Below are 25,823 nucleotides of genomic sequence, written 5' to 3'. Positions count from 1 at the left end.
ATATTTTGTCTGGGCCCGGGGCTTGTTTTGGTTTGAGGATTTTTAGGGCTTGTTCCTCTAGTTCCTTCATTTTAAGATTTGTAGTCATTCCCAAGGAGTAAGCTGGATTGTTTTCTTTAAATTTGTCTTGGATTTCTGAGTTTACATCTTTATTTCTACTTTCATTGATTTGTATTTATCCTACACTTTGGAAAAACTTAATGAATTCATTAGCTGCTTCTTGGTCTTTCAGGGGTTTGTTGTCATTTTCTATTACTATAGGAGTTGTTCTGTTTTCTTCCTGGTTGAGTTTGTGGCCGTCTCTATCTAGGTTTAGTTGTTCTGTTTTTTCATGCCAACTTTTCCTCATGGTGGAAAGGTAATTTTTCCTGAAAACTGCGTTAACTACTTTAGATTTATGTTATTTTCTATACAAGGGTTATTTTCTACTGTGTTTCTGTCTTCAATAGTGGCATTGTGGAGTTGTTGAAAGTGATCAGACCAGTTTGGGATAAATCTTTTCTTGCTCCTCTAGGAATTGATTCCTTAGCTGCTAGGAGGATTGCTTTGGAGAAAGCTGAGTATGACTTATTAACCTGATTTGATTTGCAGTTTATTGAAGTGGTACATAGGTCTGTGAGCTTTGAGAATAGCTGCCAGTTGGCTTTTTTTGTAGTTCCATTTGGTGATGGTGGTGTTTTCTGATATTTTGAAGGAGGTATCAATACTGATCAATATGGGTCTGTGGTCACTGGTGGCTAGCTGGTCTGCAACGTCTCTAGTGCACTTTTTGGATTGTTGTCAGTTGCAAAGGCTAGATCTGGAGTGGTTGATGTTAGCCAGGCTCTTGAGAAAAAGGTTGGTTTATCCTCAGGTTTATTAAGCAAGATAAGTCTGTTTCTGCTTGCCATTCTTCAATTTCTTCTCCCCTGGCATTTAGGTCTGGGTATCCCCAGCTCTGAGAGTGACTATTCATCTCCTACGATTAGACATTCTTCTTGGTCAAATCCAGCTCCTGGCCTTCACGTGTGATTTTCTCAAAAATCCGGCGGAACCTGTTCTTACAAACTGACAGGAGAAGGGATGAAAGGCGGAACACTGGCGCCTCAAAACCAGTTTAGCTTCGTGTTGATGGGGCACGTCAGCCTAAATAACGCAACCCATCTAGGAGAAGGAAAACTCTGACTCCAAACCTCCACTCTGTGGCGATACTCCCCTGTGTGGGTATCGGGGCTTGGAAATGACCAAGAGAAATAAATAACCCCACTGCCTTTCCATTTGCATTTCACTAAGTGAATAATAGTGGACCTTCCCCCCCTCTAGGTGCTTTTTGACAGAGGTCTGGATTGCACTACACCAGACGGAGGTCCTTGTCTCACTACATTCTAATACTAGACATAAAACCATCATGAAGTGTTTTTTTTCTAAATCTGGTGAATGTGATATCGTGAAGGGGCCTGGATCCAGGATGTGACGATTCCACAGAGCATACCCAGGGCACAGTCCACTTTAAGCTTTCTACTGCAGAAAAGTTCCATTTGGAGAGCTCTATGGATGGCGGAGAATGGACCATTGGCCAAACCCACCTTGTCCCATGGATATTCCGGTTACAATCTTCAGACCTAGATGTTTCCTTTTATGTCAGTATTGGAGAAAATAGCCAAGACCGAAAACTCCCTTAAAATGCGGGGACTATATATTTATATATTATATTTTTAAAAAGCCTGAGGAAACACCCAGCCTACACTAAATGCCTAAGGTGAATAAGAAGGGGCATTCAAAGAGGATATGGTTTACGGTTTCATAAGGGTGGGCGCAACCTCTACAAAGGGGAGTTGCATGGAATTTAGTTTGTTCAGATGGTAATTTAACAGAGGTGTGTGTCCTGTTCTTAGTTGGGAAGATTGTAGATTGCTCTTTACAGGGGAGGAAGTAGATGTTTGGTTGTAGTCCAGCCCCCTAATTGAGACTTAACTCAAAGTAAACTAACTTATTACCCAGTCAATAGTATAAAAGGTGTGGCTTGTGGTCCAGACCCTTGATTGACAACCTATCTCATAATATACAAACTCATACCAGATTAACTTTATAGAGGTATGGCTTGTAGTCCAGCCCCCTAATAAAAATTCTTCTCCAAGTAAACAAACTCAGTTCCCTCATAAGATGTGACCTCTAGACAGTGTCAACACGTTGACATCTGGCTTAATGTGGTCAGCTGTCTGTGAACTCAATGTTATGGACTAAACAAGAAAAGAAGGTGGGGGCTGTTCATCTCTACCTCTGGAGATATACCTGCACATCTAGACACATGTCTGGTCAGCGTGACATAGTTAAAAATATTACATGTTAACTAGCCCACTCAAAAAGTCAAGAAAAAATTTTAAAATGTGTCAGCCATCGCTGCTATGTATGTAATGCGAATTTATAATGTGAAGCTTTATTTCTATTTAGATTAACACGCCTTGTCTTTGTACTAAAAGATATTTGGTGCATAGTCATAGTTTATAGTTTTAAAAAAAATTTTTTTTATTAAAAACAAAAACGTTTATGTATTTCAGAACTGACATTATTGAATCATGTCCACTTTATGAATATTGGTATATTTTTATTGACGTGGAGATTTAGTTTAAACTTCTTGTTCGACATCGTTTATCAGCGTCATCTACCTTTATATTGTTTGCCTTTCGCCTGTGTTCTTTCGGTATTTAACCCTTTGACCACTAGAGTCGCCGGGAGTCGCCGCTACTGGTTGACAACTAGAGTCGCCGGCAATCGCCGATTTTGGGTTGTTTCGTTTACGCACGCACTGCTAGTTTTTAAATAACTATTTATACCTTTACTAACTCTGACCTAGAAGAGCGATAGTGATGCTATTTTTATGTGTTTATTTTGTCTCTGCAGCATGTTAGAATGGATTTTTATGATTTTTTGAAAATTACGTGTTTTTTTTTTTTTTTGCTAGCCTTGAAAATGGAACATATTTAGGCTTATTTTTAGGCTTTAATAGAATAAGATTTTAATGGGAATATTAATGTTTAAGCTGTAGAACAAGGATATAATGATTGGGGTAAGTGTTTTAGAACCATTTAAGACCGATAGTAGTGAAAATAAATAAAAAATTGGTGCTAGATCCAGTATTGAATATGTTAGATTTAGTGAAACAGGAGATTGGAAGGCAACTAAATATGACGTGATATTTTAATGTTTTTGAGCTCTGTAGGCCTATTTATGACTTTAAACATGATGCTTAACCCTAGGTCTATTTTTTTTCTATTATAAAAAGAAGGTTTTTGTTAGGTTTTATTAGTTTTTTTCTGTGAATTTAGTCAAAAAATTAATTTTTTAAAATAGCTGATACAGAGTTATAGCCCTTCTCTTAGGGATGGGGTAGATAGGTTCTTACAACTGCTTAGTGGTGAAATGGTTAAGTGTTACCTCCGTTTGGTTTATCTGGAAAACACTTAGCCCAAAGGCGGCCAACAATATTAATAGAAATATAGGTACTACGCTGTAGTTTTTACTATACGGTAGTGATATTTGATCTAAGCCGAATATTGCAGAATAGTGAAAAAATGCTGAATATTCGGCAGAAGCTGGAGCGACTATCCAGTGCACCCCTAAAATGTACTGATATGGATGCCTGTTCATGTGATATGTGTTTTGGATTGTCATCACAATGCCTTTGCCCACTTTAATCCCCTACTATCCTGTAGGAGGTGTTGGCCCAGACATAATTATCTTCATTTCTGGCAGAAAGTCTGAAACTTGTAAAACAAAATGATACTTGGATGATTCAATTTGGTTATTGTCACACTTAACCATGAAATGGGGAGGGAGAACGAGGATTGTTTTTGTTTGAAAACAAGCCCACAGATAATCTTTCATTTCCTCTTGGAGGCTTTAGTCATCCAACTGTCCCCTTTCTCCTTTCTACATATTTTGTACTGGGATTTTCTATTTAACAACTTAAACACCAAATAAAATAGCACTTGTAAAAGTAATAAAACTTAGACATGGAATCATCTTGTAGGTCTCTATTGAAGTTAAATGTCTCTGACCAGACATCAATATTTATCTCCACCTCCTATATCAAAGAATAAATTAATTTGTGATGATCCCTGCATGTTAATTTTTTTTGTCTGTATATTTTTGCATACAATGTACTTTTTCTAAAGCATTTTTTTTTGGCAAATCACATTCATCAGTTCCCATCATATTTATAACTACGACCATACTTCATAAACTAATATCTTTATATTATTAATTTTATATTATTTTTATTTGCTTGCTTTAAAAATCAAATTAATGCTACAATTTTATTTTATTTTATTAATATGTTTTATTTTCTTTTTATGTAGGTTTTATAAAGAATGCCTGAACTTACTATAGACATAGCAGTCGCCAACAGATTTATTTCAAGTTTAAGTAAATCTCTTCAGGCATTGTGTCATGGATGTATGGAATTTGATACAGGCATTGAAATCATAGGATATATTAATATTAATATTGATAGTGGTAGCAAAGTCGACTATGTTTTAAATGAAAAAGTTTTGAAGAGTACCAATAACTCCATGACATTTGTTAGCAATAGCTTTTTGGCAAAAAAAGATCAACAACGGCATACACGAGATGGATCATGTTCCCCTATTCCCACAATACAACAGCAAATCACACCTATCTATCAAGCTCGCCATCGAGGCTCAAATTATGGAGCCTCGTTTCATAGATCATCTCAGTTTTCTCCACATTCTCAAGTTCTTCATGGTGGCCAGAAACGCCAGTGGGGTAGCGAGTTAAGAAGCCCTGTTAAAAAACATAGACCTGCTGGGGCCACTTTAGAAAAGTCTCCAAGTCATTCAGCATCTTATACACCCTCTACTAGTCATACTTTTACTGATCCAAATTTCCGGCATTCATCAGCACCCACTAATGCAGATAGCATTGAAGGTGACAGTGAAGTTGTGAACATTAAAAAAGAAGCCCTAGACACTGATCATGAATTACAGGATCAAGTTGGAGAACAAGACCAAAGTACTGATGACCCAACTGCTGAAACTTCGGGTAATGTGATAATTAAAAGTGATCCCGATGCTGTTCAATCTGCTGATAGTGAAACAAATAAAGATGATACAGTGGCAACAGACTTCAAAGGAACTTTTCTTGACCCCTCTCAGGAAGCTACTGGTGAACAAAATGACTTTTCTAATTCGGAAAAAGTACTTGAAACAATATCTAAGCCAGTTCTGTCTGACAAGCATAATGTTGCTGGCCCCAGTACAGAAGGTACTGAGGACTCAAATGATACAATTCCTAACTCAGGTGCTGATTTGTCTTTGGACTATGATCAGGGCAATGAAGATTATCCACAATCAGATGCAGGTGAAGCAACTAGTGATACTGGTCAGTTTGAAGTTATTGAAATTGATGATGAAGATGAAGATGTTCAAGCAATGTTTGGTGAATCTCGTAAGTATCTATTTTTAACATAAAAATATTTGCCAACTTTAACTTGAACCTAAACATATTTGTTTTAGTTGCAGCATTATCAAGTAATTCATTAAAAGAAAAGTTACATTAACAAACATTTTTTTTTAACAATAACTATTTATATTTTTATGAAGTTTGCTCCAGCAAAACTCCTATACAAGTCTCCTTTAATTAACTGGAAGTCTCATTAAATTTATTATTAAAGTCCACCCTATCTCCAATTACGATCACAGAATTTGGTGATTGTACTTGGCTTTAGTTTTTATTGAAGAGGGTAAGCTTAACCTCAAACCCCCTTGGCTGAAGCAAGTGATCGTTTAACATTTAAATCTCCTCAATAATAAAAAAAATTAAAGCAAAACAAGTCACAAATTTTCATCTTGTTCGGGGGAGGATTTCATTTGAGCTGTGAGCCAATATTTCATTCAAATCATGCCAAGGCAATATTTTTCCTGACACTATCTCTGGATCCTAAGAAAAGGATGAAAAATAAGGACACAGATAATAGACTAAATCTATATTTAGATTCAAGTAGAATTCTATATATCTAAATCATGTCCAAGAGATCTACATCTGCACTGTCCTCTCCCTGAGGAAGTTTAGGATCCATCTAAGCATATGTGAAGCAACACCTAGGTTCATGAGCTTTAGCAACAAACCCAACCTCCATACTCTGTCATAGGCCTGCTAGGGTTGACTAACCAGGTTGATTTATGTTGCCTTACTGGACGCCATCCACCACCTTCTGTATATATATATATCCACCACCAATTTATCAATTATTCAATTAATCATTGGTAATTTATTACTTTGTTTGTTATCAAATAAGGGCAATAACTTTTACATTATTGATAGGCATAGTTATAACAGAAGAATTCTTCCCATTAGATAAGCTTTGTTGTTTTTTTTTTAAGGATTTTTTTGTATTTTTCTTGTTCTTTTTATACTAATATTTCTAAAATAAAAAACAACTTCCCGAAAGATTTAAAGTAGACTAGTCAACCCACGGCATAGCATATGCCATTTTGCAGGGCCGGCCTTAGGCCACTGCAACCTATGCTACCGCAATTGGCCCCGCACTTTCATTGGACCAGCGCTAATTCTAGGTGTATAAATTATTAAATTAAACCATTTTATAACTTATAACATTTCCCGCGGCCTCCTGTCAATTTACTAGGAGCTCCTGGAAATCTTCTGAAATTGCAAAATATACGAAAAAGTCCTGGAAATATCCTAAAATTATTAAAATCTTTAGAAAATCATACAAATCTCCTGAAATATATAGACAAAAATTGTCATTTTGGGGTGTCATTTAATAAGGAAAACGCCAATCCTACACGCGATTAAAAAAAATGGCGTTATGCAATACGGGTAATTGTATAATCTAGTGAAAGAAGCTTCTCGCGCTTCAAACTAATGAAGAATTACTTAAGGTCAACAATTCTCGTAGATAGAGTGAAACATTTGGTAATTCTTGCTATTGAGCGTGATCTATGTAGAAAACAGAATTCTTATGATATACTGACTGTATGACTTCGCTACATAGTAATTCTCTGCATAGTAATGAATGAATAAAATGCAAAGACGAATATATTTTCTAATGCAAACTCTTAATTTTCACTTATTATCCATATCCCTACCCAAACTTGGCCCCGCGAAATCTGTTTCGCATTGAGCCCACAATGGTTAAGTCCAGCTCTGCTATTTAGTGGCGGGTGAATACAGAGTAGATTACTTGTTCTCTTTCCATGACTTCTTGGTCACAATGGTTAAGTCCGGCCCTGTTATCTAGTCATGGTGAATACTACTTGTTCTCCCCCCTCCTTTTTTTCTCCCTCTAAAATTACGTGGGGTAACTCTATTTCATCTGACTTGCAGAAATAAGAGTGATCTTTCCATTACTTGGTGTCCAAACTCTTGAGCCATTGTTACAAATAAGCCATTCTTGCTTCAGGCTATTCAATTGTCCCATTAATCATTTTAAAATGTCGAAGTTTCACTATTAAGTGTTCTTTTCTCTATTCTGCAATGAGATTTCAGTTAAGCTTTGCATCCCATAATGTGCAGTTTTTTACAAAGCTTATATCAACTCACTCTGTCGTATGCCTGGTAAAAATTTATTTCTCCCACACAAATTCTCAGATCAAGTTGAAACTTTGCACATTTATTCATTGACATTGGTTCATGAATCAATAATTTTAAAAAATTGCCAATTAGTAAATTAATTACTGGTAATTAACTATTTTGTTTGATACTAACAAGGGAAAGTAATCCTTCAGTATTCACAGATACGGTTAAATATGTAGGGTTTTCTCCTTTGGCTTCTACATTGTTGAGAGATATCATTGTAAGTGGGGAGTTCTTACCCTTAGATAAGCTTTGTGTTTTTTATATTTTGCTTTCTTAAAGGATAGTTGTTTTTTTAAAGAATATCACACCATTTTAACTTAGTCATCATTAGAATGAGGGCTTGAGAGGCTCAAATCCTCTCTTGCAAAAGCCCTGGACAGAAACCCTGCTGTCTTGCTTAGTGCATAAATGTCGCCATACAGGTCGAGAATTTTTAGTTTCCCAGACCTGTCAAGATGGAGATCAAAAAGTCTGGGGCAGTCAAACAGAATATGAGGCACGGTTTCCTCTTCTTCCCCGTAGCGGGGGCACTGTGATTCAAAATTTGGCCATAGCCGCGAGAAATATGAGCCAAAAGGACAGTGGCCTGTCCTGCACTGTGCTATAATAGCTTGCTCAGGCCTGGACAGCCTCCACCACGCCTCATGTGCTCCCAGACTCCACAGGCTTTTTGGGATTTGTCCCAGCACTCAAACCACTTTTCATTTCTGTTTTTTGTATTATAGCCAGGGTTGATGAAAGCTTACAGCCTGTTCAGTGGGTGGAATTTGCCCTCCCTGGTGGGCCAATGAGTCTGCAATTATGTTGCCAGTCACACCTATGTGACTTGGTACCCACTGCATTATTACAGGGGTGCCATAGCGTTGTTTAATGTTATGTGAAGCCATGATGACAGTGTTGATATTGGGGGGCCATGGTCCGGGACTTTGCAAAGCCTGTAGTACAGATTTTGAGTCAGTGACCACAACAATCTGTGCTGCCCTCAAATGTCCCTCGCCGAGTTGAGAGTCAATGACTTTTAAGGCTTCACAGACTGCCATGGTCTCCGCATCAAAACACCAAACACTACCACATGGTCCAAAGATTTTGACTGTGTAAGAGCCAACAAAGTCAATGTAGGCTTCATAGCCTGCTCTTCCAGAATCTATTGAACCCAGGTTCCCTGCTCGGACCTGAGACAAAGTATTGCCTCTGCCACCTATCGAGAGTGGCAGAACTGATGGGAGGCTGAGACTCACAGTAAACTCAGGCAGATCGTGGCGGATGTCAGGTGGCGGCCCACATCTAAGGGTCTGACAAGGCGTGGTAGCACGACCATGTCCAGACTTAGGATTGGCCACACCTACATCACGCACTCTTTTGTGCTGAAGAGAGACGAGCCCCCACTTTGTGAGTACTGTGACTCTCGCCTCACCGTGGAACATATCCTTGTTGATTGCCCCACATACCAGGATGTCAGGGAGAGGTATTTTGGAGCCACTAGCTTAAAGACACTGTTTGATAGTGTCGACCCTGGGAAGGTACTGGGCTTTATCCGGGAAGTGGGGTTGTCTACAAAGATCTGATTTATGAATTTGTGAACACGTACTATTTACATTAGATTTTTACCAAATAATTAAATTTTTACTACCTTTACTATTTTAACTGTGAATAGACCTTGATTTTAATGATAGGACTGTATAGAATTTGGCCCTAGTTGTTTAGAGAAAGAGTGGTCCTTGAGGGACTGCGGGCACGACATGGCCTAAATTGTGCCGATGTGCCTAAAATCAAATCAAACCAGAATCTTTTGATGCCGACCCATCAGTGTATGCAAAAATAGCACTGGGCTTGAGGTATTAATGGTCTCCAGAGCTAGGATTTGAAGGTCGTTAGATGAACGACTTTGCTTAGTGGCATTATGGTCTACTAATTTCAAGCGTATGTCTGGGGTCATTGGGCGACACCAAGGGGTAAGGGGGTGAAAGCATTGAATGTTTTGTCGGTTGGTGGAGAGGCCAGCTTCATCAGATAGTCTAGTGGCATGATGCATAAAAGACTGCATCTGGATACATCTCCTGCATCTCCAACCATCCACTAGTTTTCTAGCTGGAAGGTATTCATCCAGCCTTTTATACCGCTCATAGCAGGTCAGTACTGACCTTTCCCTCCTGAGGTTTAGTGGACCTATATTAGCCATTATTTCAGCCTCATTTACTAGACTTGTCCTAAAGGTTCCACAGGCAAATCTTAGTGCTTGGAACTGTATTTTATCAAGTTGTTCAAGAGCAGTCCTAGAGCCATAAATTTGCACAGGTAGGCTGTAGTCTATCTGTGATCGGACTGCTCCTAAATACAGGGATCGGAGCATGTCTGCTTGGGCTCCCCACTTCGTGGATGCCAGCTTCCGCACAATGCAAAGTTTCCCTGAGGCCTTTCTTACAACATCCTGGATGTGCTCACACATTTTTAGTTTGCGATCTAAAGTTACACCAAGGTACTTGGGTAGCTTTTCCATGCTGAGAGCCACTCCGTTGAGGGAGAGCTGGAAAGGTTGCCCGAGAATGCCAGTCCCGAGCATGAACAGAGAATAGACTGTCTTGGAGGTGTTTATTTCTAGCCTCCATTTTTGTGTGTATGAGCAGAGTGTATGGAGATCTTCTTGTAACACTTTTTGTATAGAGGTTTTTCTTCTGGATTTCCAAAGGACAATATCATCAGCACATAGCAGCTTTTGGCATTTTAGCTGAGCTGGTAGGTCATTTATGAAGGCTGTGAAAAAGGCGCATGACAGGATGGAGCCCTGGGGAGGCCTTGCTCGAGGGTCATTTCCCCTGAGACTTCTCCGTACATCCTTGTTCTTATTGTACGCTCTTGTAGGAAGTCTCTAATCCAGCAATATATCCGTCCCCGCACCCCCACGGCTCTTATCTTATGAAGCAAACCAGGCCGCCATACTTTATCAATAAAGACTGCGTATGTGCTTTCGGTCCTTTGGAATCCACAAAGATGTTGACTTGGTCTATAGCGGACATTCCAGCCCTGAAACCAGCCTGTTCTGGAGCTATAAGACGGGCACTCTCAAGGTACTGATGCTATAATATGCTCAAGGTGTCAGATGGTCTATTTTGGAAACACAGGCAGGACCTTAAAAACACAACTCCAAGAACATCTTAGAGACATTCGTAACTTTGCAACTAAGCCCGTCTCTATCCATTTTAATAACACACATCATAGGGGTACCACCGACCTCCTCGTCACTGCTATACAACAATGTAATAACAAAAACACCAGTCTGCAGATCGAAAACAAACTTATTTACATGTCAGGCATCCTCCAACCTAAAGGGATCAACAACCAGCACACTTTTATTTAATACGCGATGGGCACTAACACTAAGGTACCCCCTTTTCCCATTCATCTTTGCCTGACATCTCCGCCCCCTTCTGTTTTCCCGCGCTTTTACACCAGCGTAGCTCATTTCTTTTCTGCCTCGATAGAGAACAACATCTGACAGATAAGTTAACTTAAGACTATTTTGTGTTAGTTGTTTATTTTTTGTTTGTTTTGTAGCTGATGAAGGTCTCGTGGCCCAAACGTCCTTTGTTTTACTTGGTCCGGCAGGGTTACATATATGCATGTTTTTCGTATTTTCTATACAGTCGTTTACCCCTGCAGCAGTAAATCTTTGTTTTTTTTTGTTTTTTTTTAATAAATTATATAGACTTGGTATTAGTCATACTTTCTCATTACAGTGTGCAGGCCTTTTCTTTGTTTTTTTGTTTTTTTTAATAAATTATATAGACTTGGTATTAGTCATACTTTCTCATTACAGTGTGCAGGCCTTTTCTTTGTTTTTTGTGGTTTTTTTTATAAATTATATAGACTTGGTATTAGTCATACTTTCTCATTACAGTGTGCAGGCCTTTTTTGTGAGACAAATGTTTGTTGATGTAACATAGTGCCTATAAATAGGTATTAGATTTTGCAATATAAAAAAGAATAGATCCATTTCATAAAATGTTAAAGTTGGCAAATAAAGATATATTATTATATTAAAATTGCTATTTTTAAGGCATTCAAACTCATTTATTTATTATAATTTGAATTTCAACTAGTATTTGTATCACATTGTCTACTGATTTATTTTATTTTACTTAATTTTCTTTTTGTTTGGTAATATTAATAATAAAACTATTTTTCTTTCTTGTCTGAATATTCTTATTTTTACTTCTATTATGATTATGTAATATGCAACAAGTAAGTGTATGCTGATAACCTTTTTGAAAATGTTCTTTCTCTTTCCAAAGTGCACTTAAAGAAAATATGATTTATTGATTAAAAATACTGTAAACTACTTTTTGATTGTGGCATAACTTTAAAATATCACATTTTCTTTTGTATCTAATATTGTGTATGCAGAGTAGCTTGAAAATTTATTTTCTTTACAAGTCATTGCTGAAATAAGAATATCATTATCCCATTGTTCTAAACTTTTTTTTTTATGTATTTTCATTTTCTAAAAAAAAAATGCTTTTACAAACATATTAAGATTCATGCTGCTTGTTAAGATGAAAAATCTACATCATTGCATGTGTGTTTTTATTGATAAATATTTATATTATATAGTATTTAATGACTTATAGAAAATTAAAATAAAATTTTATCTGTTTTCTTACTTGTTCAGCTAGCCGCACGACTCAAAACTTTGTTTTATCTGCTTTTTAATAAAAAATCCTAGTTCTATTGTTTTATTTAAGCCGTTGTAGCAACAAGGAATGAGACAATCATTTTACATAGCAAAATCAGACATGCTAGATTAACTTATAATTTTCTACAGCATTAAGCAGGTGAGAATGTTTGACATCTGTTTGAGATTAAAAAAAAATTCTACTATAGTTATATTTAACCATTATAGTATAATTGTTGCTTTACATGTAATAATGTATATATAAAAATAGAGGACAATATTTTCTAATTTTAAATTCAAAGAAATAAATGCCATCTTTTAAAATACATTTTCTTTCAATACTAAGTCATTGATATGTTATAACCTTGAAGTTGTTTACCATTTTTTTGCGTATTAAAAGAAATTGTTAAAAACAGCCATTGTTTTTCATAAAAATGACTTATGATTAAATATGTGATGATGGCCCACAAAAAGTTTGAATATATGTGCAACAGAATTATAAAACGGTGTTTTATTGTAAAACTTGTGATTTTTCATGATGTTTAGTATGGTGAAACGTTTAGGTGAAAATTCTTGCTATAATTTATTTTAATATGCAAATAAAATCAAAACCATGTTGTTGTTTTGTTTTTTTTCTATTTAAAAAAATGCAGTGATTTAATCTGTTGTAACAAAAATTTGAGTCTTCATTTAAAGTATCTAATATTAGGTCTTTTACACCAACATGGAGATGATTGAAAGTACTTAGAAAAAACAATGAGAACTCATTACCTTTTTTGTGGACTTCTCTACTGTTTCATGGGCTATCAACACATATGAACTTTTTAAGAAAATAATAGTCATAGTATCAAGTGTTAACATTTTTTTGTTGCAGATAGGGCAACTATAACACAATTACAGAGGCGCACCATTGCAAACATTTCTTCATTTAATAAACAAAGTGGTAATCAAATCGTTCAAGGGCATAATGATATTAACTTCATTTTTGACAGAGAGAGTCAAATGTACTCTTGTCCAACTTGTGGAAAACAGTATAGATCATCATCAGGAGCCAGACTACATTATAGAATTAAACACTGTGGAGTGTTTTATCATTACTGTTCCATATGTGGAAAGGGATTTCAACAGAAGTCCCACTTAAAGTCACATTTGTCACTACATGCACAACAAAAAGAATTTCAATGTATCATTTGTGGCTCTAAGTATGCCCACAAAACTTCACTGACAGCTCATCAAAAGTTGAGTCATGGAGCACTTTTAGGATGATTTTAACAATGAATGTTTGAATGATGAAAAATATAGGCATTTTCAGCACTTTGAAGGCATAGTTTTTTTTTGTAGTTGTTAAAGTTTTAAAATCCTGTGTAAATAGTTTGTATGGTGTGCATCTTGTCTAGTTAATTCGCATTTGATAGTGTACAATATAGTAATATAGACCTGTAGTAACATAAATTTGTTGAGATTCTTGTAGTATTTCATCTAATTCATTTTGTAAGTCTTCAACATTGTTATTATACAAACTCTTGACAGAACAAATTTCTTGGTGGTTTAAATTTTTAACAGGCTCACTGTAAAAAAAAAAATAAAAGGTGAATGATTTGTCTTGTTTCTTTCAGAATTGGATGCTAGCAGAAACTCACTGTTGGCGGTTAACAATAGTTCTTCAGTGGTAGGTCAGGGACATTTTCTTGGCACTAAAAGAGAACCTACTAAAAGGGTAGATCAGTTATTAAGCAGCAGTACTATCAAACAAACATCTCAAATCTCACAGGCTTATTCTGAAATTCTTGATTACAATGGAGCTTGCAAGTACAGATGTAATTTATGTAATGAGATTTTTCTGAACTATTTTTCACTGCAACGCCACATGAACTTGTATCATAAAGACGCACAAGCATTGCCATTTATTTGTTCTATTTGTGGTCAAGGTTTTTTTTCTTCAAGTGGAATGAGATTACATAAACATGTTCATGTTGCTGGACGAAAATTTGAATGTGAAATTTGTGGTTTTAAATTTCTATATAAACATCATTTAAAACGTCATGAACTCAGTGTCCACAAGCTTGTGAAATAAGCATTACAAATAGTATTACATGAGTTAAAGGACTTATTGCTGCAACACAGAAAAAATGACAGTGAAATTTCATTAACAATATGATCTACCATAATTGATTGCAAACTTAGTCTTTTATTCATGGCCTAGTGTAAAACATACTTTTATCTAATGTGAATCATGTTGTTATTTATTTCAAGTAATATTCTGTTCATTTATTTGCTTTGCTTATTAGGAAATTTTGTTTAGTTGAGAATCCGATTAAAAGGATTTTTTAAATCCCACTATATCTTTTAGCTTTAATATCTTGTATTTCAGAATCTTATTGTTCCTCTGCGCTACAAGATAAGTCAGAACATCCCAGAAATATCAAAAATAAAGAAACTAGGAATATTTTCCAGAAGCATATTGACCACAGGAGTATGGTTCAGACAACTGATAAAAGACAGTTTGTTCACAAAGATGTCCTTTCATTGGCATCAGACATTCCAGACTTTTGTCCCTTGTGCAATCATCCAATTGGCAACCAGTCTTTCTATCAAAAACACATGAATGAATTCCATAAGGGTGCCAAAATGCTTCCCTTCAATTGTGATGAATGCCAGCATGGTTTTTTTACACAAAGTGGATTAAGATACCATCAAGAAACTCACGGTGGCAAAAAATTTTCCTGTTTTGTATGTGATGCCAAACTAAAGCACAAAACTATCATGAGACGCCACATGGAAGCAACTCATTTACTTAAAGAATGCAGATATTGTGAATCATATTTTAAACAAGGCCAAGAGTTTAATCAGCATATAGTGTCGTGTTCATCTATGAAATCATGAATAGTTTAACATTTTAAGCAAACAAACACACAACTTTTGAATGCATTTTTATTCCTCGCCTTTATTTCATGCAGACATTATTTTAATGACCATCTTAAAGGGTTAAGCTAGAAATCACAGTTTAAAAAAACATTAATTTTCAACTAAGATCAGACATTGATTTTGTTTCAGGACACAATACTTCCATGCCCAGAAATAAACTATCACATCAATATACAAAACAGAAACAGAAGTTAATTTATTCACAGCAATCATCAGAAACATCTCCTGGAGCATCTGATGTGTCAAGATCTTATATGGCAGACATTGTTCATCCACCTGACAACTACAAGCCCTATTTAAATTCAGACACTTTTCAGTGTTCATTTTGTGGTGATGTGTTTCCAACTCGGATCTTGTATCAAAAGCATCTCAACAGTATTCATAGGGAAGAAGGTGCTTTCCCATATACTTGCACTATTTGTCAAAAGGGCTTTTTTTCTCTCACAGGCCTACGCCATCATATGGAAGCACACAAAGGTCGACAATTTAGATGTATAGTGTGTGATGCTAAATTTCAACATAAACATCATCTCAAGCGTCATCTTGAGGGTGTTCACAGCGTAAAGGAATGTAGAACATGTCTTGGGATATTTACTCTTGGTCTAGACTTTAATTCTCATGTTTTGCAGTGTGACCAGGGAAATTAAAAATATCTTTAATTGTTAGTATCTGTAAATTGGACTGTGGCCTTTTTTTTATTATTATTTGTAGTATGAATTATAATTTGATTAAATGTCATAATTTATTGATAGTTGTATAATCAAACTAATTTGGTTACTAAATTTATTTTATTTATTAAAGCAAGTTTTTCTGTTAAACAAGACATTATTATTGGTCAAGTATTTGAAAGCACCCCCAATTTTTTTTCTTTCAGGAAGTAGATTATACAGAGGCCACCGACATGGAAGATTACGTGGGCATGGTCTCAGAGATTCACATTCCAGGCCGGATGTTAGAGATATGAATTCCAGGCCAAATATTAGAGATATGCATTCCATGCCACATTTTAGAGATATGTTTTCCAGGCCATATATGAGAAATATGCTTTTCAGGCCGGATGCAACAGATATACTTTCCCGGTCAGATACTACAGATATTCGTTCTCGTTTGGAAACTAGAGATATGCTTTCCAGATTGGATGCTAGAGATATGCTATCCATGCCAGATCCTAGAGATTTACTATCCATTCCAAATGCTCGAGATTTGCTATCCATCCCAAATGCTCGAGATTTTCTATCTATCCCAAATGCTCGAGATTTGCTATCCATGCCAGATTCTAGAGACACCCTTTCCAGGCCAGATATTAAAGATATGCTTTCCAGACCAGATGCTAGAGATGTGCATTCTAGACCTGATGCTAGAGATGTGGTATCTAGGCCAGATGCTAGAGATGTGCCACCCAGACCAGATGCTAGGGATCTGCCACCCAATCCAGATGCTAGAGATGTTTTATCCAGGCCAGATGCTAGAGATGTGCTATCCAGACCGGATACAATAGATTTGCTTTCCAGACCAGATATTGCAGATATGCATGCAAGGCTGGATAGGGCATCAAACGAGTTTATGGATCCAAACTTTCTAAAAGCGTTTCCCAGTTACCAGGCTCTTGTTGGAAATATAATTTCGTGTATGCTGTGTCCAGAAGTTTTGCCTGATCTGGCTGCCTTGAAAGCTCATTTGTCCCACTTTCATGGAGCAAGTATGCCTTTTACTTGTTCTGTCTGTGGTAAAGGTTATGCCAGCTCTTCTGGGCTTAAACATCACATGCATTTACATGAAGGCAAAACATTTATGTGTCCTGTGTGTGACTCAAAGTTTACTCAAAAAAGTACCATGAAGACACATTTAAAAGGAATACACATGTCTTCTCAGTGTCCACAGTGTTTTCAGGTTCTGAAGATTGGACCAGAATATGACTCTCATATGCTCAATTGTGTGAATTCTTAAACTAAATGTTTTAAAATATGCACTAAACTAACAGTTAAGCAACATTATACAAATAATCTTCAGTTGTATGAAGGGATAAATGGGCTAACCCAATGATGATTCGTTTCTTTTCTTTCAGAGGACAATTTTCACAGGCAGTTGTCTTGTGTTGAAAAGATATTGGACACTTCTAAAATGACAAGAACAATATTAGGATTTGTTGCACGGCCCAATAAATCTGCTGCTGAAAATCACTGCTGTACTTTTTGTCCAGATATTTTTCAAGATGGGTTAGCACTCCAAACTCATATCAAAGAAATTCATGGGGGCACAATGCCCTATGTGTGCAAACAATGTGGCAAGGGCTACCAAAGTCCCTCTGGACTATATTATCATACACAAGCCTCTCATGAGATGAGAGCCTTCTTGTGTCCGATCTGTGATGCCCGTTTTACAAGAAAAGGCTCAATCAAATCGCATTTGATGGGTGTGCATAATGCTCGACAGTGTCCAAAATGTACAGCTCTAGTTAAATTTCAAGATTATAACCATCATGTACAGTTATGCTCCAAACCATGACCTTATAAAAAAAAAATATAATTTAAAAAGCATAAGAATATATGTTGACATCTGCACCTTGACAAATCATTTCTGATCAGATTGTTTTATATTTTCTTTTAAATGTGTACAATTGTATCTTACTTTGTGATAGTTAAATTTGTTTTCCTGTATGGGTGACTTTTTTTTCACACTTTCTTATTTCAGGGCAGAAAATAAATAGACATCAAGGACATAGGCAGAAAATAAATAGACGTCAAGGACGTAGACACCGTCCACCTTTGAAATATATGGGATATGTTGCCAATTTCGACTCTAGTAGAAATGTGAAACCTACAAGTTTCACTCAGGGTCAGATCTCATGTTCTCATTGCTCTGAAGTGTTTACAGACCATTCTTGCATGAGAAGCCATTTTTCCAAAGTTCATGGTTATCTTATGCCTTTCTCATGTACTCTGTGTGGTAAAGGCTACCAGACTGCCATGGGACTCCGTTATCATATGCAGGCTCACCAAGGACAAATTTTTGCTTGTCCTATTTGCCAGTGCAAACTGACTAGAAAGTTCTCTGTCAAGACACATCTTCGCAAAGTCCACAACTCTGTTGAATGTCTCTCGTGCTCTGGTATATTTGCCCAGGGTGCAGATTACAATAGTCATGTCTTAAACTGCACTTAATATAAATTGAAACCACTAATTATAATTATCCAATTGCAGCTACCTTGTGAAATATAGTGGTGTGTTTTAATTTTATAGATACGTACTATTCTAGTAATATTTTTGTATTGTGCTATCTTTGTTGTTTGATATATTTTGCAATGTTCATTATTTAAATGTACAACAAAACTCAACTATTATTCTTAATCATGATTAGAACACCAATAGTGGATAACTTGGGTGTAAAGCAGTCACTGAAATTACATAATAAAATACAAGTTGACACATGTGCTAGGAACTAAGATTGAACTGGTATTTTCTGTTCATGTTATTTTTAAGAAAAAAAAATTTTTATAATTATTGGATCAAAATTAATGTTTACACTTAAACATACATATATTTTTTTTTTCTTCTGTTGTTTTATATATTATACATGTATATTGATATAATTAAAATTCATGATCAGATAAACTAAAAAAAAAAATGTTTACTTTATTTTAAAGTTTATTACTAAATAAATTAAAACTAATTATTACAACTAATTAAGATTCCAGATTGATAGAACCATTTATTTCATTTATTCTTTTTTTGTTTTCTTACTGTATATAATGTATAGCGCAGTAAAATAAAATGTTTTTAGTATTTTAGAATTGTGCTTGTCATTTCATCAACAATAAAGTGATATTTAAAATAAATCATAACTTGTATTCTCTTTTTTATTTATAAATATATATTCTGTTTTTATAATGTTGTCAACTTGATGGTTTTATGGGTGTATGCAATAAAACAAGATAGAACATAATCATAAAACATGTTTCTTTGAAATAATACATTTGATACGTGTACATATTAGTACATACTCTGGTATGATTTAGAAAAAATAAATATTGAGCTGACTCATTAGAAGGTAGTCACTGAATGTGTTGCACTTAAAAATGTGCTACATTACCTATTATTAATATTTTTTTAAAAAAAAGGTAACATAATAGTATTTGATGAGGAAACTGATCTATTGATTTTGAAGCTACCACATTTTAACAATAAAGTATATTATACAACTAAGCAATACAGATGCTCTTTTTTTGAAAGTGGAACATATCACAAAAAGCGTATTTCTTATTTTATAGGTAGAAACAAAAATGTTAGTTGAAAGGCCAATGTCAAACTTAAAACTCTCTTTATCACTATTGACTTGAATTCTGTTTTATTATGCACACAATTTTAATAATGTAACCTGACAAAGTGTTCGTTTCTTTTTAATTATACAGACTGAATTCACATTCAATGCATTTCTGGCCACAATAAGTATTTTTTAAATACTAGATAATGAGTACTTATAAATCAAAGAATACTTCGGTACATCATATTATACATTGTATTAATTAAAGATGATATTATAAATATAATCTGATGTTTTTAAAGTAAGTCATATAAAGGGGTGGCTAGATCTTGAGATAAGAATTTATATTAAATGCTATTTAAATATGTAACAGTAACTGAGTTTAAAAATTATCTGTTACACAAATACTTTTAATACATATGGATGTTACAATTTAAATACATCATATTAAGAAGAAAGATGCAACAATTTTAAATGGATAAATATTTCTCTTTCAGGGGGAAAGGGCAATAATCATTATGAGACAAATTTCGGAGTGAATAATCCATCAGCAAGTTCATCAATCTTACTTCAGCCCCTGTCTAAGTCTCAGAACATTTCTACAGATGTTTCATGCCCACACTGCTTTGATAATTTTGCAAGTCCAACTTATCTCAACAAGCACATATTTAAATATCACGCAGATAACACAGCACCTTTGATATGCTCACTGTGTAGGAAAGGTTATCAGACAGCTAGAGGCTTGGCCCATCATATGCAGTCTCACAAAGGAAAAACATTTATGTGTCCAGTGTGTGATGCCAAGTTTACTCACAAGTTCTCTATTAAAACTCATCTAAGACAGGTCCACTTCTCAGCACGCTGTGTTGCATGTTCTGGCGTCTACAAAATAGGACCTGATTTTGATCATCATGTTATCTCTTGTGGCCATTACAAATGAAATATTGGGTCACTTCTTAAACTCATTTGTGTATTATATGTTGTAAACTTTTGACATACATGTAGAAAATGTAAATACTGAAAACTTCTATCTTTGATTCTTTATTTTCCACCTGTTGGCATATTTTTTTGCTTACCTATTAAATCCACATGGTTGTTCAGTAGTTACCACAGGAAGATTTTGGATTTTGTATTGTTTCAGATGTGTTGAGCAGTCCAAAAGAAAGATTGCCCCAAAGAACTGGAGCAGCTTATGGAGCTACACAATCCCCAGGATGTTCTAAATGTCTTTATTGTAAAGAAAGCGTGCCAATGTCACAATACAGAGTGCACATGAGGGAATATCACCACAACTGCATGCCTTATTACTGTTCTCTATGTGGAAAAGGTTATCTAAGTGCTTCAGGGCTTGCACGTCATATGCAGTCACACAGAGGAAAAACTTTTCACTGCCCAGTGTGTGATTCCAGATTTACTCAGAAATTCACAATTCGGTCACACTTGAGAACAATTCACGGCATGGAGCAATGTCCTGTTTGCTCCTTATTGTTTCAAATGGGCGATGAATTTAAAAAGCATGCACATGTCTGTGGGCATATTTAAGACTTATTGGACTTTTTTTAATTGAAAAAGTGATTTCTTAAAAATGATGTTAAGTGTTGATCATTAAAAGCTATTGGTTTTGATATGTTGCATCCTGAACTTGTATTTGAAGTTGTTTTGTATAAACTTTTCGCCTTCCTTTTTTTTTTCTTGTTTAAACCAATGCAACACTTAATATCTGCTATATTTGGGGAAAATTAGGACCACTGAATTTCAACATTCTTCTGATTTCAGGTCAAACTTCAAAGAAAAGAGTATTCCCATATGATGTAGGAAGAAATACACTAGGCACACCAAGAGCCAGTAAAGGAACAAAAACTGTGTTACAAGCTACTTACATCAAAGATGATGAATATCTGTCGCAATTAATTACTTTGACTTGCCCTTATTGCCCAGCAGCATTGAGCAAAAGTGACTTAAGAGTCCACATTTCACATAATCATGGATCGTATATGCCTTTTGCATGTTCTATATGTGGTAGGGGCTATGAAACCAGTCTAGGACTTTCTCGCCACATGGATTTGCATGAAGGAAAATTTTTCAAATGCCCAATATGCGATAATAAATTTTCACGTAGTTTCACTATGAATCGTCATATGAAATTAGTACACAAGTCCTCGATGTGCCCAAACTGCCATGGTACTTTCAAGACTGGGCCTGAATTTAATATCCACATCATATATTGTAAAAAATAATAACTCTTTCATTTGTTACATTCTTAAAAAGTCACTGGCCTTATTCTTTGTTTTCAGGTGGATTAAGTCAGCATCAGCGACCTTGTAATTCAATGAAGAGGACCACCTTACCAACAACTAGTAAATTTAAGAAAGATTTTCAATCATGTGATACATCTGCTGGCAGCAATCCCATTAAAAAAACTCAAGTGTCACAAAGCTATTCCTCTTCGGCTGACCAGTTGTGTGATTCAGATTTGCATGCACTAAATTTGCCTTACAGTTGTAATGTATGTCAACGTAGCTATCAGAGTCGATCAGGATTATCTAGCCACATGGATCTACATAAAGGAAAAACGGTTCAGTGTTCTATGTGTCAAAGAACATTCAATAGGAATTATCATTTAAAACGTCATATGAAGTTTGTTCATAAGTCATCACAATGTCCTAAATGTTTGCTTGTTCTGGAAGCTGGCCCCGAATTCAACAGGCACTTGTTGTACTGTAATAGTAAATTGTAACTTGCATTGTTCCATGTGCTTTGCCTACAGATTGTAACTTGCATTGTTCCATGTGCTTTGCCTCCAGATTAACAAAAATGTATACAGTACAAACAAACAAAAAATGAATTTAAACAATTCTCTGCTTTCAGATGCAGCTAGAAAAGATCATGGTCAAAGACATTACTTACATTATGAAAGCACAAAGCAGAGATCTGAACCACGAAGTCTTCCAAGGGGTGTGGTGCTAGGCAGTAACTTATCAGGACAGACTGAAACCTGTCCTATTTGTTACCAAATATTGCCCATGGAATATTTGAAGGCTCACATTTCAAGAAATCATGGTTCAACCATGGCTTTTTCATGCTATCTTTGTGGCAGAGGCTATCAGAGCCAAGCTGGACTAAGCAATCACATGGATGTTCATCAAGGGAAAACAGTGCTGTGTCCTGTTTGTGACAATAAATTCTCTCGTAACTTCACTCTGAAAAGACACTTGAAAGTTGTTCATAAATCTGCCCAGTGCCCGACATGTTATATTGTGCTCAACATTGGTCCAGCCTTTAATGAACATGTTCTTACTTGTACATAAGACAAAATCAATTTATATTGTGTTTTAAGATGTACTCCTACATAGAAATGTTTTTGTTGTTTTCTTTCTAATGTATTTTTTTTCTTCCCTTAAATACGTATTGATTCATTATTGTCATAAACTACTACATTTGACTTTTTTTTTTTTTTTTAACTATTTACTCCTTGTGATCATTTATTTTCCTATGAATAGTTTGCAATCTTTTACTTTCAGGTGAAAAAAATAAATTACAAAAGCATCAGAAACCTAATAGGCCCTTAGTTGAATTGGCAAGACCTTCTTACTCAAGAGAATCTCATGGAAATATTAAAACTCCAAGCCTTATAAGATGTTCTCATTGCCCTGCTGTGTTTTATGATTACTACAGTCTTAATGCCCACACATCACAAACACACAGGATTGAACTACCTTTTATTTGTCAGATTTGTGGAAAAGGTTATTTAACATACACAGGCCTCAACCTCCACTTGGAAGGTCATAAAGGAAAATCATATCTGTGCCCAATTTGTGATTCCAAATTTACACAAAAAGGAACTATTAAAATGCATCTTAGAGGTGTTCACAAGATGGCGCAGTGCCCTGTGTGTTTAGCTGTTTTTAGACTTGGCTTAGAATATGACAAACATATACTTCATTGTAAATGATCTCATGATCAATGATTTCAAGCCAAACATTTTACAAACTAAAACTGTATATGTTTCTGTATACCAATATATGTGATGATTTATGATTGAATTAATGTCATTAATCAAGTGTCCATGCAGCATATTTGTATTCTGTTTGAACTATTCTTCCATCTATTTCAGGGGACACTACAAATATCAGTTTCACTTCAGCAGATGGTTTTCGAAAAATGCCATTGAAAGACAAGAATAAATCAGTTGGACGTCCACACTTCATAAATCAGCAGATACCTATGATCCCCAATGCAATTCATTGTTATTACTGCCCAGAGACATTCTTTATTAAGCATGATCTAAAAGTACATCTTTCTCAGTTTCATGGTGATCAGCTGCCATATGTCTGTTCTTTATGTGGGAAAGGTTACCAGACTCAACTTGGACTTGCTTTTCATAAACAAGTGCATGAGGGCAAAACATTCCCATGCCCTATTTGTGGTACCCGGTTATCTCAGAAAGGCATTGTAAAGCGTCACTTAAATAATGTTCATGGAAAAACACAGTGCTCATCTTGTTCGCAAATCTTCTGTCTTGGCCCAGAAATAGATCAGCATTTATTACACTGCTTTAAATATTGATATCGTATTTCACTATAATACAGTTAGAACTAGATCAACAAAATAAGTGGTATTATAAATATATTTATATCTATACTTTCAGGAAAAAGGAGACTTGGTCATCATGATTTTAATTATCCAGTCTCATCTAATGAATATCCTCAACAATTCTCCCAGTATATCCATCTGAAAGATAAGCCTTCCTCTATCTTAAATGGAGAATGCCCACATTGCCATAAGGTGATGGCTCAAAGTGCTATCAAACAGCATGTCTCATCATTTCACCAGTATGAAATGCCATTCAGTTGCACTCTTTGTGGAAAAGGCTTTCTAACATCTTCAGGCTTAAGTAACCACTTGCAAGCTCATGAAGGAAGAAAATTTATGTGCCCCATCTGTGATTTCAAATTCAAACAAAAAGGACATTTAAAGACCCATCTCAAGAGTATTCATAAATTAGCACAATGTCCTACTTGCTCAGAGACATTTAGTGTTGGTGATGAGTTTAATCAGCATGTTTTATATTGCAAATGAATCTATTCATCTTGGTGAATTTGTTTCAAAACTGCATTTTTATTTTGATTGATCAATATTAAGCGTGGCAATGTCCATTAAAATGTTTTAGAAAAGTCCTCAAGCATTGATATGTTTTATTTTGTATACAGGGTTGTTTTTTGTATTTCAGAACCTGTGGAACAACAAGACAGCAGAGCATTTCAACATGTGCAGCAGCATTCATTGAAGGCACCATTTTCAGCATCCTCAAATTTAATTTCATTCCCTCCTTTTGACTCTTCTTTTACTTCGGCACCTGTGAGATGTGTACAATGTGGGGTGGAGTTTTACACTTTGGCTTCCTATCGGTGGCACATGTCACATTATCATCTTCGGTTTAACTGTTCCATCTGTGGTAAAGCATTTAGGAGTCGAGGTGGTCTAGGCTTTCACATGGAGGCTCACAGGGGGCGTAATTTTGTGTGTCCTATTTGTGAGTTTAGGTTTAAGCACAAGCACCACTTAAAAGATCATGTGACCAATGTCCATAAAATGATGCTGTGTACTGTCTGCTGCACATTTAATACCTTTGAATCTGATCTTTACAACAGTCATTTGAAAGCTTGTAAACAAAATAAAAGAGGGGCACACAATAGATGATCTTTTAATTTTCATATTGTTTTAAATATTTTTTTGCTTTCTGTTTTCATTGATAATGGTTTTTATTCTCTTATAAATAACATAACAATATTGGTACTCTTATTTGCAAATCAAAACAGTGTTAAATAAAATATGTAAATTGACTTTGCAAGAAAATGTATATCTCCTTTTCTTCATTCATGTTTTGTAACTGTATATAATTATTTCAGATAATGAGAAATACAAGGATCTGATTTATGGGATGAGCGCATCAAAGCAGCATTTCTCTTCAAGCTCCCTACCTAAGACAGCTACAAATTTCTCTTCTCAAATGGCTTCTCCTCTCCCTCAAGAAAGTCATCCTGGTACCATGTTAAACCCAGACAATCCCTCATTGAAGCAGCTGCTTTTAGACTCAAACATGGCAACCACTTGCCCAGTCTGTAGTGTTCCCATAGAGTCTAGAATTTTGTATCAGAAACATATGAACTCTGAGCACAGAGGAGCTGGTTATCTTCCTTTTGTTTGTCAACTTTGTCTCATGGGATTTTTCTCTGCCAGTGGTCTTCAGAAACATACTGAGGCACATGCGGGTAAAAGGTTTGTATGTCAGCTGTGCCATGGCAAGTTCACCCACAAACATCATCTAAAAAGACATTCGTTAAATGTACACGGGGTTGTTATTTCTGACTAG

At 35.6% G+C, this 25,823-nt stretch overlaps 2 protein-coding genes across 3 annotated transcripts in view; both read left to right on the top strand.

The window, feature by feature from the left end:
• The window catches only part of LOC106053789 (zinc finger CCCH domain-containing protein 13-like), a 23,165-nt gene extending 5,766 nt beyond the window's left edge, over window positions 1-17,399 (top strand). The window contains exons 1-3 of one of the 2 annotated variants that reach the window (XM_056044891.1): window positions 439-837; window positions 4,338-5,445; window positions 16,065-17,399. In XM_056044891.1, coding sequence (XP_055900866.1) covers window positions 4,350-5,445; window positions 16,065-17,137 — 2,169 coding nt within the window. In that variant the 5' untranslated portion in view covers window positions 439-837; window positions 4,338-4,349 and the 3' untranslated portion in view covers window positions 17,138-17,399. Of the gene's footprint in view, window positions 1-438; window positions 838-4,337; window positions 5,446-16,064 lie in introns of those variants that run through there. The other variant, XM_056044884.1, reaches the window with a different exon arrangement.
• Window positions 17,312-25,823, top strand: LOC129925208 (zinc finger protein Xfin-like). Its single transcript, XM_056024283.1, has 11 exons — window positions 17,312-17,603; window positions 17,882-18,313; window positions 19,948-20,322; window positions 20,592-20,777; window positions 21,227-21,403; window positions 21,745-21,951; window positions 22,319-22,750; window positions 23,565-23,762; window positions 24,099-24,491; window positions 24,681-25,115; window positions 25,360-25,823. The coding sequence occupies exons 1-11, from the start codon at window positions 17,312-17,314 to the stop codon at window positions 25,821-25,823; spliced, it is 3,591 nt and encodes a 1,196-aa protein (XP_055880258.1).

This window comes from Biomphalaria glabrata, chromosome 1, assembly GCF_947242115.1.
Source record: "Biomphalaria glabrata chromosome 1, xgBioGlab47.1, whole genome shotgun sequence".
NCBI lineage: Eukaryota > Metazoa > Mollusca > Gastropoda > Planorbidae > Biomphalaria > Biomphalaria glabrata.
The sequence above is the reverse complement of the archived record's forward strand: the minus strand, read 5'-3'. Positions and strand labels throughout refer to the sequence as shown.